This window comes from Sphaerodactylus townsendi, linkage group LG09, assembly GCF_021028975.2.
Source record: "Sphaerodactylus townsendi isolate TG3544 linkage group LG09, MPM_Stown_v2.3, whole genome shotgun sequence".
NCBI classification, from domain to species: domain Eukaryota; kingdom Metazoa; phylum Chordata; class Lepidosauria; order Squamata; family Sphaerodactylidae; genus Sphaerodactylus; species Sphaerodactylus townsendi.
Window position 1 is genome coordinate 40,269,915 of NC_059433.1, and position 12,794 is coordinate 40,282,708.

Here is a 12,794-nt window from a genome sequence, read left to right on the forward strand (position 1 = left end):
GCTGTAGCGGTCTGAGGGAGGGCGTGAGGGCAGGCCCTCGCCCTGCCCTCCAAACCGGCTTCCTGTGCCATGTGGAAAAGGGAGGGGGTGACTCTGCCCTCCATTCACAGGTGCACCCAAGTGAGTGGAAGGGGGCAGGTCCCGGAAGGGAGGGAAGTCCCAAGCGCCCCTCCCCGTCCGCCAAGACGCATCAGGCTAGTTTCAAGTCGGTGGCAAGCGAGGAAATCCTTGGATTTGCCTTGTTACCTGGGCGCCTCCAGGACTCTTAGAAACGCCACCCCCTCACAGAGAGTCCAAGAAGATCTGTCCACATTTACAGTGCCAGATGTACATTTCAGAAATAGAATGGGGAAGAGAGATCACCTGATAGTTTATGTTTGGTTTGGTTTATTAGATTTGTATACCGCCCTACCCCCGAAGGGCTCAAATTATGTGTCTGGAACTGGTCAAATCGACAGAGATAGGATGCCGCCGCCACCACCTCCACAGTACTGCGGGGATCATAGCTCAGAGGTAGAGCACTTGCATGCAGAAGGTCCCTGGAGCATCCCCCCCCCCCCCCGCATCTCCTGTTAAAAGGATCTAGTAATAAGTGATGTGAAAGACCTCTGCTGACATTCTGGAAAACTGCTGCCTATCAAAATAGACAGTAGTGGCTTTGAGGGACTTAGTTTAGGTAGCTTCATTTTTTTTCTTGGGAAAAAGTGGTTTCTGTGCTGAATGTCATGCATATGTACATATGCTCTGTAAGGGAACACAGGCAGTGTCCCTAAGGGAAAGTGCACATTGTCCACTTGTGCATTCGATTATATATGTCTACTGAAATCTACCCATTGCCTGCTAGAGAAAGAACTGAAGTAAGATCCATACAGTACTTTCTATGCACTTGCTAGTTAACAAAACATTTTAAAATGGATTCATTTGCAGTGCAACCCAATTCACTGGTACCATTCCTTTATCCCCCATGAGGGCTCAAAGCAGTTTACATTAATCTCCTCTCTTCCATTTCATTCTCACAACAACCCTGTGAGGTAGGTTTGGCTGAGGACTGTGGGACTGGGTCAAGGTGAGCTTTCATGGGAGAGTGGAGATTCAAGCCTGGGTCTCCCAGATCCTAGTCCAGCACTGTAAACACTACACCACACAGGCTCTCTGTGCAACACTATGCAGAGTTGTTTCATGCTATGCTCATTGAAATAAGTGAAGTAACTATCTTAGAGTTAATCTGTGCAGGCTTATCTGAGAGTAAGTCACACTGAATATAGCAGGCCTTATTTGGGAGTAAAATTCTGGGTAAGCAGACTTGCATTTGTCTAATCTAGTGATTTCAGTTGACATTTGTGCAACAACCTGGGTGCTGTAAGATAGGTAGCTGTGGCTGGGTCAGTGTATAAATTTCAGTCTTTCATGGGGCAATCCAAAATAAATGTGTTATCAGCCACTTATTGGCCCCCATAACACTATCATAATCCTTGTGTGAATATGATGGATAAGACCCTTTTCTCCAAGTAAAGACACAATCTCATGGCTTTACAGGGGCATGTTTCTTAACTATGTTGTTAATACAGTGTTTTGCCACTGGGAACTATGGAACACTTATGTATTTATGCAGATGGAAATAATTTTGTGCCTCTTATTAGTAGGGTCAATGATCAATGTCCCCTAAAGCATGTATCATCATTCCACTGCAGGAAATTGTCTAACTCTTCAATTGACAAACGGCTGCTATATCTGATAATACGATTACATGAGAATACCAGAATCCAAGTGAGATATAGTTGTGAAGGTCACTTGTCAAACACAGAAAGGTGTGAGATGGGTGTATCCTTGCTCCTTCCCTTTTTAATATTTATGTTGACTTCCTAATAAAGCGGCTTCAAAATGTAGACATTCATGCACCAAAACTATACAATAAAAAACTAGCATTGTTGATGTATGCAGATGATGCTGTGATTTTATCACAGACAAAAACAGGGCTGAAACGAGCTCTGGAAATTCTGAAGGGGGATTGTTGCGAGGAGCATCTAATTATCAATTATAATAAAACAAAGATAATTCATTTCAATAACAGATTTAGGAGATCCTCTCGGCAAATTGATAAACATAAAATTGAGCAGAGTTTCAAATATCTAGGAGTAATTTTCCAATATAATGGTGGACAAATGGCTCATATCCAAGCAGTTATTAATGCTGCTAAGAAAAGCTCTGCAGCCATACTTAAGATTCTTTCATACCAAAGGTGGGAATTTTATTCCAGCAGCACTTAGACTATTTATGGCCAAGTAAACACTCTCATGACTTTACAGGGGCATGTTTCTTAACTATGTTGTTAATACAGTGTTTTGCCCGGAAAACCCACCAGAACCACAAATCACAATTAACCTATGAAGCCCAGCTCCATACTCCCTTTGCGGGTAGAGCGGTTAAGAAATTGACTTAACAACAACAACAACAACAACTGGGTCCCTATAACAATACTGCCATGCTGGAATGGGTACAATCAAGCTTTTAAAGAGCTCTTTTCAATGCTCCTAACTGCATATAAAATGTGAAAAGTCAAAAGAGATCGCTATGAGAAAGTTAAGTTTGTAAAATGTTTTTCATTAAAGCAAGAACTTATTTCAAGAATGGAAACAGATGCAGTAAGAATTTTCAATTGTATCAGATCACCCTAACCTACACCTGTTTTCCTCCTTTTACTTCTTCAGTTTAATCAGGAAAATGAACAGTTGCGCAAGAACCTGAGGCACATATACCTAAAAAACAAGCAGTTGGAATATGAGTTGGCACAGATGCAAGAGCAGCTGCATGCACAAAATCAGTTCACGCCTATTTGCGTTACAAAGAGAAAGTAAGAAATGGACAATCTATGTTCCTTGAGTGTCTCAGTTTCCAGTCCGGGTTCTCATTCTGGCTATCACTCTGAGTGCTGTTTTAACAACCTTGTTAGCATCCCAGCTAAGCAGCACTGAATCCAAGCTGACTTAACGTTACTGTCAAATCAGTATTCTTCACAATTTACACTCTTGTTTTTGGAAGAAAGGAAACATGAGTTGACTGTTTCAATAATTTTTGATATGTTAACAATGTTGTGAATGTTAACACTTGTACAGACTGTTAACTCCATTTGCCTTGAAGAACTTAGAAGAGTATACAGGATCAGAGCATATGGCGATCTGTAATTTGAATGTGTTCCATTTTTTATGAGATTAATATTTAACATATCATAATCAGCTGTAAAGTGGGCAGCATTGTCTTAAAGGCATAATCATTTTCTGTAAGTTGTGAATTTTTATAGCTAATCACAAGGCCACCAAGACGGGGAGAATAGGGATACAGAAAGTTTTGGGGCCTATTTAAGTTGGGACATGTGGAACTTGGCAAGATACTGGTGGGATAGTAGCAAGATTCCTGTTCTACTTTGGAGGGAAAACAATGTTAGAACTACAAAAATGTGATCAAATTTAGATGATATCCTAATGGATGTAAATGTATTTTTGATTAACCTTTGGTAGTGGAATTCCAGTTGCAAATGTTAAGATTAAAAGGTCCAGTAAACAAATGTACAGCTTTTCAGTTAACAGAATTACATTATTAAGTCACAGTGTTTATTTGATTTAGTGTTCAAATTCAAACAGAAATCCATTCATTGGACACAGTTCATGCCAGGCATCGTGAAGTAGCAAAGGAAAATTCAAGGTAATCTTTTTCAATGACAATATGTTTGTTACTTATTTAGTGAGATATACTCCTACATATGTGAGCATAATGATGATGGTCTTAACAGTGCAATTGGCGAAGGCAGCGGCTTACTCGTGAGTAGGACACCTCGCAGAGTGCAATGCAAACAAGAACCGAAAGACACAGTCACCGTGCAGTTCTGTTTATTTGCTAACTACCGTCAAAGTGCTCCGCCAGACCACAGGTGTTTCCAGGCTCTTTTCACTCTGTAGTCTGTGCCAACTATATACAATTGAGGTGCCAATCCGGTGCCCATGTCTTATCAGACTTTGCACACGGTACACAGTTATGCACACAGCCCTAATATGCACACGGCACTTACTGGAGGGAGTGTCCACCTGTCATCTAGATTTTGCCATCTAAACACATGTTCTGACAGCAATCCTAAGCAGAGTTGTACCTACGTTGTCAAATGTCAACCCCCCCTTCAGTTTTATACAGTGATGCTGCTTTTAGTCAAACGCAGTTCTTCGCGTAGCTCTTATTGCTGCTGCAACCAGACAGGAAAATCCACACAGCAGTTTTCCTCACAGTTCTCTTATGTCATAACCCCCATAACCACCCTATCTCCCAGCAGATGAGTGCCTTTAAAAAAGAAAGAAAGCCCAGAGTAGATTGTGGCAGTAGATCAACGGCATAATACTAAAATTCCAGATTTTTTCAAGGCGTGAAAAAGGCCATCTGGTGTTGGCTGGAATGGCTGAATGTGTAAGGAAAGTATTGCAAGGAAAGTAGTGTCAATATGGGTGGAGCCTTAAAAATGCACACTTTTCTGTCTACGCAGCATCCAAAGGAAGTTTGAGGTGTCTTTACTCCAGCTCTTCTTAGGTCTGCAAAACTGGGCATGATGACCTCTCCTGTCTGTCTTTCTCTTGTTTCGGCTCTCCTTTTTTTTTCTTTCTAGTGCAGGAGCAGATGCCAACCAATTAACAGAGTTGCAGCCTCTGTGTATATACCTGTCAGGACTATAATCCTGTGATCTCCATTATCTCCAGAGACATCTGATCTCAGCATCACCTGAAAGGCTGCTAGCATGTCAAAGGCCGTTTGGGGCCTGCTGCAGTTTCTCTGCCTCTTGTTGAAGTTGCTCTGGATCTTCTTATTATTTTGCCACATTTGTCCTCCCAAGCCATTCGCGCTGTCCCTACAGAAGCCTTGTCATGCACATCCTGCATTTCACCTTTTCTTTAAGGAAGGAACTCAAACAATAGCATTGAAAGGTAGTGAGTAAAAGACCCAGAGCCGTTTATTTATACAACTTCATTTGCTTTCAGCTGGGTTTGTATAGGCCGTTTTGTTTTGTGTATATGTGTATGTTTAAAACATCTGTGATTCCTTCTTATTTTGCATGTTTTGGTTTCTAGATTGCGTCAGTTGTACAATAATCTCCTGAGGAAGCATAATAAAGAAATAAAAGCAAATCAAGAACACAGTGAAACAATTGCAGTACTTTCTGTAAGATTTATGTCACTTCAAAGTATATGCTAAATAAGGCTGCATCGACACAGTGCGCATTCTTTGTTTTGCATTCCTTGCTGCTGTGAATGCTGAGGCATGTGCATCAGAAATGGAGCATCCAGACAGGAATTTTCTGTGTACTTTCATCTGTATGTGGCCATTTTCCCTGCACCAGTGGGCTTTTTGAAGGGACTTTTTAACCATTAAAAAAAGACTTCTGGTGGTGTGGCAAAGAAAATGGACGTTGTGAGCAACTCAGGGAAGAAAAATAGAAGAAAAATGAATAGCAGCTTTGGGAATGCACACCTTTCCATCCAGACAGTGTGATAGCACTATTCGACTGCCTTCTTCCCAAAAAGATTGGAACAAAGCAGAGAGTGCTCTCAGGTCCAGAAAAGGACAACTAGAGCATATTGTATAGAAGATGCTTTCCTTCCAAATCACTACAGGGAAAGGTCTCCATATGGAGACAGCCAAAGAGTGTCCAAGATCTGCTAGAGCCTTTGAGACCTGATCTGGTGTAGTGATTAAAGTGTTGGACTTGATTTAGGGCAGTGGTTCTCAATCTTCCCAATGCCGCGACCCTTTAATACAGTTCCTCATGTTGTGGTGACCCCCAACCCTAACATTTATCCATTTTACAGATGGAGAGCACTGATGCAGAGAGACTTAGGTGACCCCTGTGAAAGGGTCGTTCGACCCCCAAAGGGGTCCCGACCCCCAGGTTGAGAACCACTGATTTAGGGAGACCTGGATTGAAATCTCCACTCATCATGCAACTCATGGGTAACCTTGGACCTTGTTGCTGCCTTTGCCTCAACCTCCCACAGTTGTGAAGTTAAATGGAGGATGGAAGAAAATCATGTTCATCACTCTGAGCTCCTTAGAGGAAGGGCAGATAAAAATATACTAAAGAAATTAAAAGATATTGCACATGTTGAGTAACCATAAGGAATTCCATGAGTGAGTGATAGACAATTGGGATTCCTTCCCCCAGAATGAGATTGCTGAATTCTAAGGCTATATGAGTAGCCTCCTGCTTACCTGGCCTTCCCAAGCTGCTATATTGGAGTGCCCTATAACGCTGGCTGCTGAGGTTCATGGTTTAGGGAGAAGGAAGATACTTATCCAGCCATGAATGTGAGTAGTATAGTGTATGACCGTGATGACCTTTCCTTGTTTCATTCTTTGTTTTTCCCTTGTTTGCCTCCATCCCCATGCCGTGTGGAACTTTAGGTACAGTTGGGTTTGAGGGGCATGCATCTCCATTTGAGAATATTTAACTTGGTTAGGGAGCTCAGCTTCCTTCACAGATGGAAAGAGTCTTCTTGGGATGGGGGGGTGGGTGGGTGGCGCTGGCTGAATTCCAAAGAGTCTCTTTTCCTGTGGTCCTGGTAACTCCTCTTTCCCCAACACTCACTAGTGTGTGACTCATTTGAGACATTTACAGCATCTTGGACTCAGGAGGCAGGGATTAGGAGTGAGAGATGCTTGCCTCTTGATGCATACCTTGATGCCCACCAAGGCTAGGAGCTCAAGCAGGGAAGGACCCTTCCCCTTTCATTTCCTTTTCTGGCTTCATCAACTGTCCTCAACTTTCCACAGCTGCTGGAGGTTGGTGAGGATGCGTGGGTCCCAAAGAGCTGTTTTTTCCCCTCCTTTCTTATTTTACAAGAAAAAAACCCAGAATGTTTCAGGAGTTCTGAGTTTGAAAGAACTTGTATCTCATCTTGCCCTCCTGATAGGTTTAGGACCACCAAGTTTGATGCTGAGCAAGTAGCTGCTCGTGTGTGCAAAGTTACAGCAACATCCTATGCAAGGCAGATGAGCTTTCCCCTTGCGTTGTCTGTCAGTTGCAGTTACTTTACTACTGTGACATATTATATGGTACATTTCTTTGTACTATCACCAGCACTAAGATCTACTGAGAATGGTCCTATTTTGTTTTGTTTTTAAACAGTTCTAGCCTACTTTTCTTCACTCATGTTCTCTAAACTATATCATCTGCCTGTGCTCCTCATTGGTGAGAAAAGTGGGCTATAACTGAATACATAAATGCTAAATAAATAAAGAGTAGGTGCCTTGCAACTGTATAGTTTCCATCTCCAATGCATTAGTCAGAGTCCATCCCAAACCCTGAATCAATGAGGTCTAAAACGTTTGATTAGCATTTAACAGAATTTGGAAAGTACGGGATAACTTCCTTGGCTCTTATGTATTTCAGATGCATTCCATATATATAAAATACACTAGCTTTGTGGTATGTGTCTTGCTCACCATAGCTGTCCTATAGGGCAGGCCCTCCCTGAGCTCAGCCCCAATACCTCTGCTCACTGGTGGCTCCCAACAGACTCTTCAGTCTTGACAGAGAGCTAGATGGGTAGCAAGAGCAGTACTTTAGTTAAACACCCAGTCATCCAAAGGAGACAATTTTTGCCCTCTGTTAGTACTTGAGAAGGGTAGAGTAGAAATTGAATTAGCAAGTGCTTACAGAAACAGACCTCTGCAAACAGATCCCCTTTGGGATCTGTTCCATGAGTGCCTGGGATCCTGCATCTTTGAAAAGGTCATGCATCTTTGGCTATGCATTTAGTGCCATTGCTGGATTGGGGCTGAATGTGTTCCTGCTGAACTGTTTATTGGTATTGCCTTGTCCATCAGCTTTGCTTAACTGTGGATCAATTCCTTCTTTATTTACTTTTGTAGTAGATCACAGGATTGGGGTTTTAAGAACTCAGATAGAAGCTGGGTATCATGAAATATGTGACTGTAGAAAGACTGAGTCTTTCTAAAAGTCCTTTTCTTTATCTCAGCTGTGGATATCTTGATCTAGGTCAGATTCTGCTCTTTTATCTTGTTTTTGTTGCCTATTATTAGTAAACAAAGAAGTCTCCCTGAATTAATTTACCAAGTATGCTTGTAGGTAGGCTTGAGGTGGCAAGTATTTGTCATGTTTTAAATATGTTCTACTGTTTTACCACAGGTTAAAGTGAATGAGGTGCAACATCAACTTCAGTTGGCAAGGCAAAAGATTAGGGTGTTAGAAAGCAAAAAGGTTTCACAAAAGGGCAAAACTGTTCCAGGCGATTCTTCAGCTCGGAGAAGAATGTCATCTCACAAATGTATTTGCAAAAAGAAGGGGGGTTGTTCCTGCAGATATTTAGGTAAGAATATTGGATTACCTGATGGTTTTTTGTCACATCCTATTCCAGAAGAAGTATGACTGTGGATTGTGGTAGATTCATTTTCTATCTGTAGATAGACTTACAAAGCACTTTAATTCTGGAGGTAGGGAATTACTCTGATTTCTGGAACGGAATGGAGTTTGGTTTGTAGGGCCTTTATGGCCGATTATGTGCAATGTGCTCACTGCACAATGGGGGCGAATGTACGTCGCAGCAAGGTTTCTTGTACAGACCTGTTTCCTGGAGCCCCACTTTCACTTTCCATTCTCTCCGCGGCAAGCGAGGCCACTTTTAGCACAACTTTTTATTTGCTTTGCCGCCAGGGCAGACAGATTTGCCAGTGAGCATAGCTTTGCCCAGACATCTTCCCTCTGCCCACAGCAAGCCTGCCCACTCCCTCAAGCTGTTTTGCATGCCTTTCCCCTCCCCAGATGCAGCTGACTCCTTCTAGCTTCTCTACGTGTACATATCAAGAGATTGGTATCTAGATATAATAACAACAGAGGGCCTTTGCAAGGAATAGTACAAGCAGGGCGTCTTTTTGGCTCCACCCCACCTCTCCCATTTTACTTCCGCCCTTCCCGAAGATTGGGAGGACTTTTAAAACTTTATTTCAGACAAGGCTCTGTTTTAAAACAAGGCTTTTTCTTCCTCTTCTCAATCTGTTACTATAAATTGCTCTTAGCCGCTACTGATGGAGGTTTGCATTGTAGCTAAAGCCAACCTTCTGTGCTTGGTAGGTGGACCAGAGCTGTACACCCCAGCTCTTCATGTCATATAACACTATCTCCCTCCCACTTCCCTGATCTTTTTTGTACTCTGAAATCCATGTGCTGCTTGTATCAATATTTGCAGTTCAAAGACTTCCATGGCTTTTATATACCCCTTCCTACAGCTATACTTTCCTACCAGTGTAGTGATCCTTAAGGCTGATGATATGAAGTGCTTTGAACAGCAGAGTGAAGTTATAAGCAGTCAACAAAACGGTACTTGGCTAAACAGCATCCAGGGTATGTGGGTTTCCAGCTAATAGGACTTCATACTAGCAACTCTTTCTCTGAATAGAATTTTGTAAGAAACAACTAATTTCAGTTTTGCCTAGAAGTATAATCTGAAAATTAAGGAGATGTATCATGACTATGCTTTTGAGTGATCTTTTGGTGTTAAAAATATATTTAAATTGTAGACCAGTTGCTTTTGGAGATCCAGCATTTGAAGAAGGAAAATGAAAAGCTGTCTGGAGAGAGAAGAATGCTGAGAAATGAACTTGCTGCATTAGACAAGGTGATTTGTTTGCATGTTAGGACCATGACTTAAGTGTATCAGCTATGTATGAATAATTCTGCTGTCACAGTTCTCTTGAACCCAAAGTTTCAGTTTATGCATGCACTGTTCCAGTATATGTGGCTGTGAGGACTAACATAGGCCCTTTCCCCACTTACCTTAAGCCCCGCGCTACTCTCCTCAAGTAGCGCGGGGTCCAGCTGCCCTCCCCACTTCAGGGGCGGCGAGAATGCAGCCGCCCCGACGCTGCCTCTCTCCCGCCCCCTCGACGCGCGTAATTCCTGGTGCCTTTTGAAATGGCGCCTTTTGACGACCCCGTGCAGAGCGCGGGGTCGTGGGGAAGCCAGGGCACGCGCTGGGAATTGCGCGCGCTGGGAATTGCCCGCAGCAACCTTCGGGCAAAGGTGAGTGGGGAAAGGGCCATAGTTCATCATTGGGGGGGCGTGTATTTAGGTATGTCCTTCCTCTTCAAAATGTGGTCAGAACTATCCACTTAGAACTGGATGTGTTGGCCAATAGCTGGGGAGGGTTATGCATGCCTGGCAAGGCCTATACATCTTTTTGTTGCATTCAGAATAGACAACCTGTGTTGTCTTTGGAGAACTCCCTATCAAGTCTCTTTGCTTGAGAGGTTCATCTTTTAGGTTTAAGGATTCTGGGTTGGGTCCAAATAGTTTTGTACTGGCGGAAAGGAAGGAGGACATTCCCTTTGACCACCAAAAGGCTATTCTAAGGATCACGGGACAAAAGTCATGTAGGATAGGGCCTGTCATAAATAGGGAATTAGATGAGAATGAATGAAAAAAGATGGCTGCATTCACCCCACCCCACCCATAAATACCTCTATCTGTAGAAAGTATGTGAAGAGATGATGTTTCACATTCAATGTCTTTATTTTGGAGTCATGGCAAATGTTACTTTGACTGAGCTTTCCTTGTTTATTCAGCTGAAATAAGCAACAACATATTTCCTGTAAAGTCTTCATTGCCACAGAAATTCATTTGGCAGGAACAGAAGCCTTTTCAGTTTTACAAAGTATAAGTAGGGTTTGGCCATGATGCCTCTCTGCTTTTCCAAATATCTGATATATTGCAACAGATGAGAATATTAAGAAGGGGATCAGGAGAATATCCTAAATTACCGGTACATGGAAGTTAAATAGAATATGGGAGCCTTGTGAAAGTTTCTACTGCTTTCATTAGCAAATCTTTTGGTTTTTAGATTCCTCCCCCAAAAATGTTGAGTAGTAACTTAGAAAATCTTAGATGTTTTATCCAACTGGGAAGTGCTTTTTAATTAAAACATATGACCTGGTCTTCTTTTCAGGATTTTTTCGATGAAATAAAAGATTTAAAATATAATCTTCGAGAATCCTTAAAACTGAACAATCACTATGAGAAGTGCTTGAAACTATGTTCAACATATGGAATAAATTTTGCACCAGTTTTTTCCAAGTAGCAGTCACCCCAGAAGTTTATAGAAATGAAATGCCCATAGAAGATTATTGACAATGTGTTTAATATCTTGACTATTCATAAAATATATTTATGAATAAAGGTCTGTTTTTGTGATAAAATCATGATTGAACCATTTTTTTTGTTTTGCATAATTTGTGCAGTACTTCCCACCCCCTGCCATTTACTTGCAACCAGTTTGTGAAGTGCCTGCCATTTACCTGACAGATGTTATTAGTTACTGACCAGTATCCAAAAAATTGTGGCACTAGTTCAGTGAGCCCATGAGTAGTTGAGACTGGTTTTATTCAAACAGCAGCCCCCAGACTGCATGTGAAACTGTTCCAAAATGATGAGAAACTACTTAAAGAAAAAGAGTCAAAATTTATATATGGCTGGTGCAATTCAGCCTAAGCATCACTGAATCCAGGTTATGTGGCATTGGCTAAAACTGAGGCCGTTTCCGCACGAATGCGGAAGCAGCCAGGTCGGCGTTTCTGACTCCGACCCGACGACACTGGGACCGTCCACACGGACAGTCCTGGAAAGAGCCGGGCAGCCGGCGCCACGGAGCACTGGCGCCCGGCTGACCCGGCATGTCCCCGGGCCTCCGGCGCGTCGCTGAGGCCTGGGGACACGCCCCCCTGGCCCTGCGCTCCTGTTCCAGCGGCGCAGGGCAGGGGGGCGTGTCCCCAGGCCTCAGCGACGCGCCGGAGGCCCGGGGACAAGGTAAGTACCGGGTGGGGGAGGCGTCTCGAAGCCGCTGCCGTTCGATCGGCAGCAGCTTTGAGGCGGCGTTTCCGCAACAAGAGCGCTTCCGAGCGCTCTGGGGAAACGCCGGCTTCGCGGCGGTAGGGCGGCACGGCTGCGATGCAGCTGTACCCCCTGTGCGAATGGAGGCCTGGAGACAGCGTTTTTGCCGTCTCCAGGCCGCCATTAAATGCCCATGCGGAAACGGCCTGAGGTCCCATGTAGGCCCCATGTAGACCAAGCCACAGTTAAACACTGTGACATTCTCTTGATTTCAATAGAAGATTAACATTGCAATCTAGTGAAGAATTACTGCACTTCCAAGCCCACTGGAAATCAAGACTGAGGGAACCTGTATAAGGCTGCAGTGTAAAGCATGTAGCTTTTGGTAGCTTAAAAGATTTTATTTGCATTTTCAGCCTGCTGCTTGAGGGGTATTATAATTTATAATACCTAATTGTGTCTCATGATGGAAATCCATGGAACTGTTTTAACTAAAATTGGGTTGATTGTGCCCAATATAAAATGGCACCCTGGAATCTACAACAGACACAGACTACACGGGGGAGGATCCATACAAACAAACTAGATTAATAAAATATAACTTTGCAACCGCTTCTGATAGGAAAAGCCAGTTTTTTTCCTGGGCTGCCTCACTGGCAGGTGCTTCTGTCAGTCTTCTGGATTGCTACACACCACCATTAACATTTGCAACTCTGAACGGTTCCTTATTTTAGTGAATACCTTGCATAGCATTTGCGGAGGGTCATCCCGGTGCACCATCATCGCCTCTCACAGGAGCATCCTCAGTGGCCCACGTGCTCCCAGAAAGAGGGGCGAGAAAGGGCAAAAACAGTCATCAACCAAACGGCCAATGAGAGGCGAAGAGCGAAATCCCTGGGCAGCCAATGACAGCTTTCAT

The 12,794-nt window shown here is 43.2% G+C and overlaps 1 protein-coding gene across 1 annotated transcript; it reads left to right on the top strand.

The window, feature by feature from the left end:
- Positions 1–64: 64 nt before the first annotated feature.
- Positions 65–11,126, top strand: LOC125439427 (centrosomal protein of 290 kDa-like). Its single transcript, XM_048508533.1, has 7 exons — positions 65–120; positions 2,709–2,851; positions 3,622–3,699; positions 5,106–5,196; positions 8,183–8,363; positions 9,571–9,668; positions 10,995–11,126. The coding sequence occupies exons 1-7, from the start codon at positions 70–72 to the stop codon at positions 11,124–11,126; spliced, it is 774 nt and encodes a 257-aa protein (XP_048364490.1). The 5' UTR covers positions 65–69.
- The last annotated feature ends 1,668 nt before the right edge of the window (positions 11,127–12,794 follow it).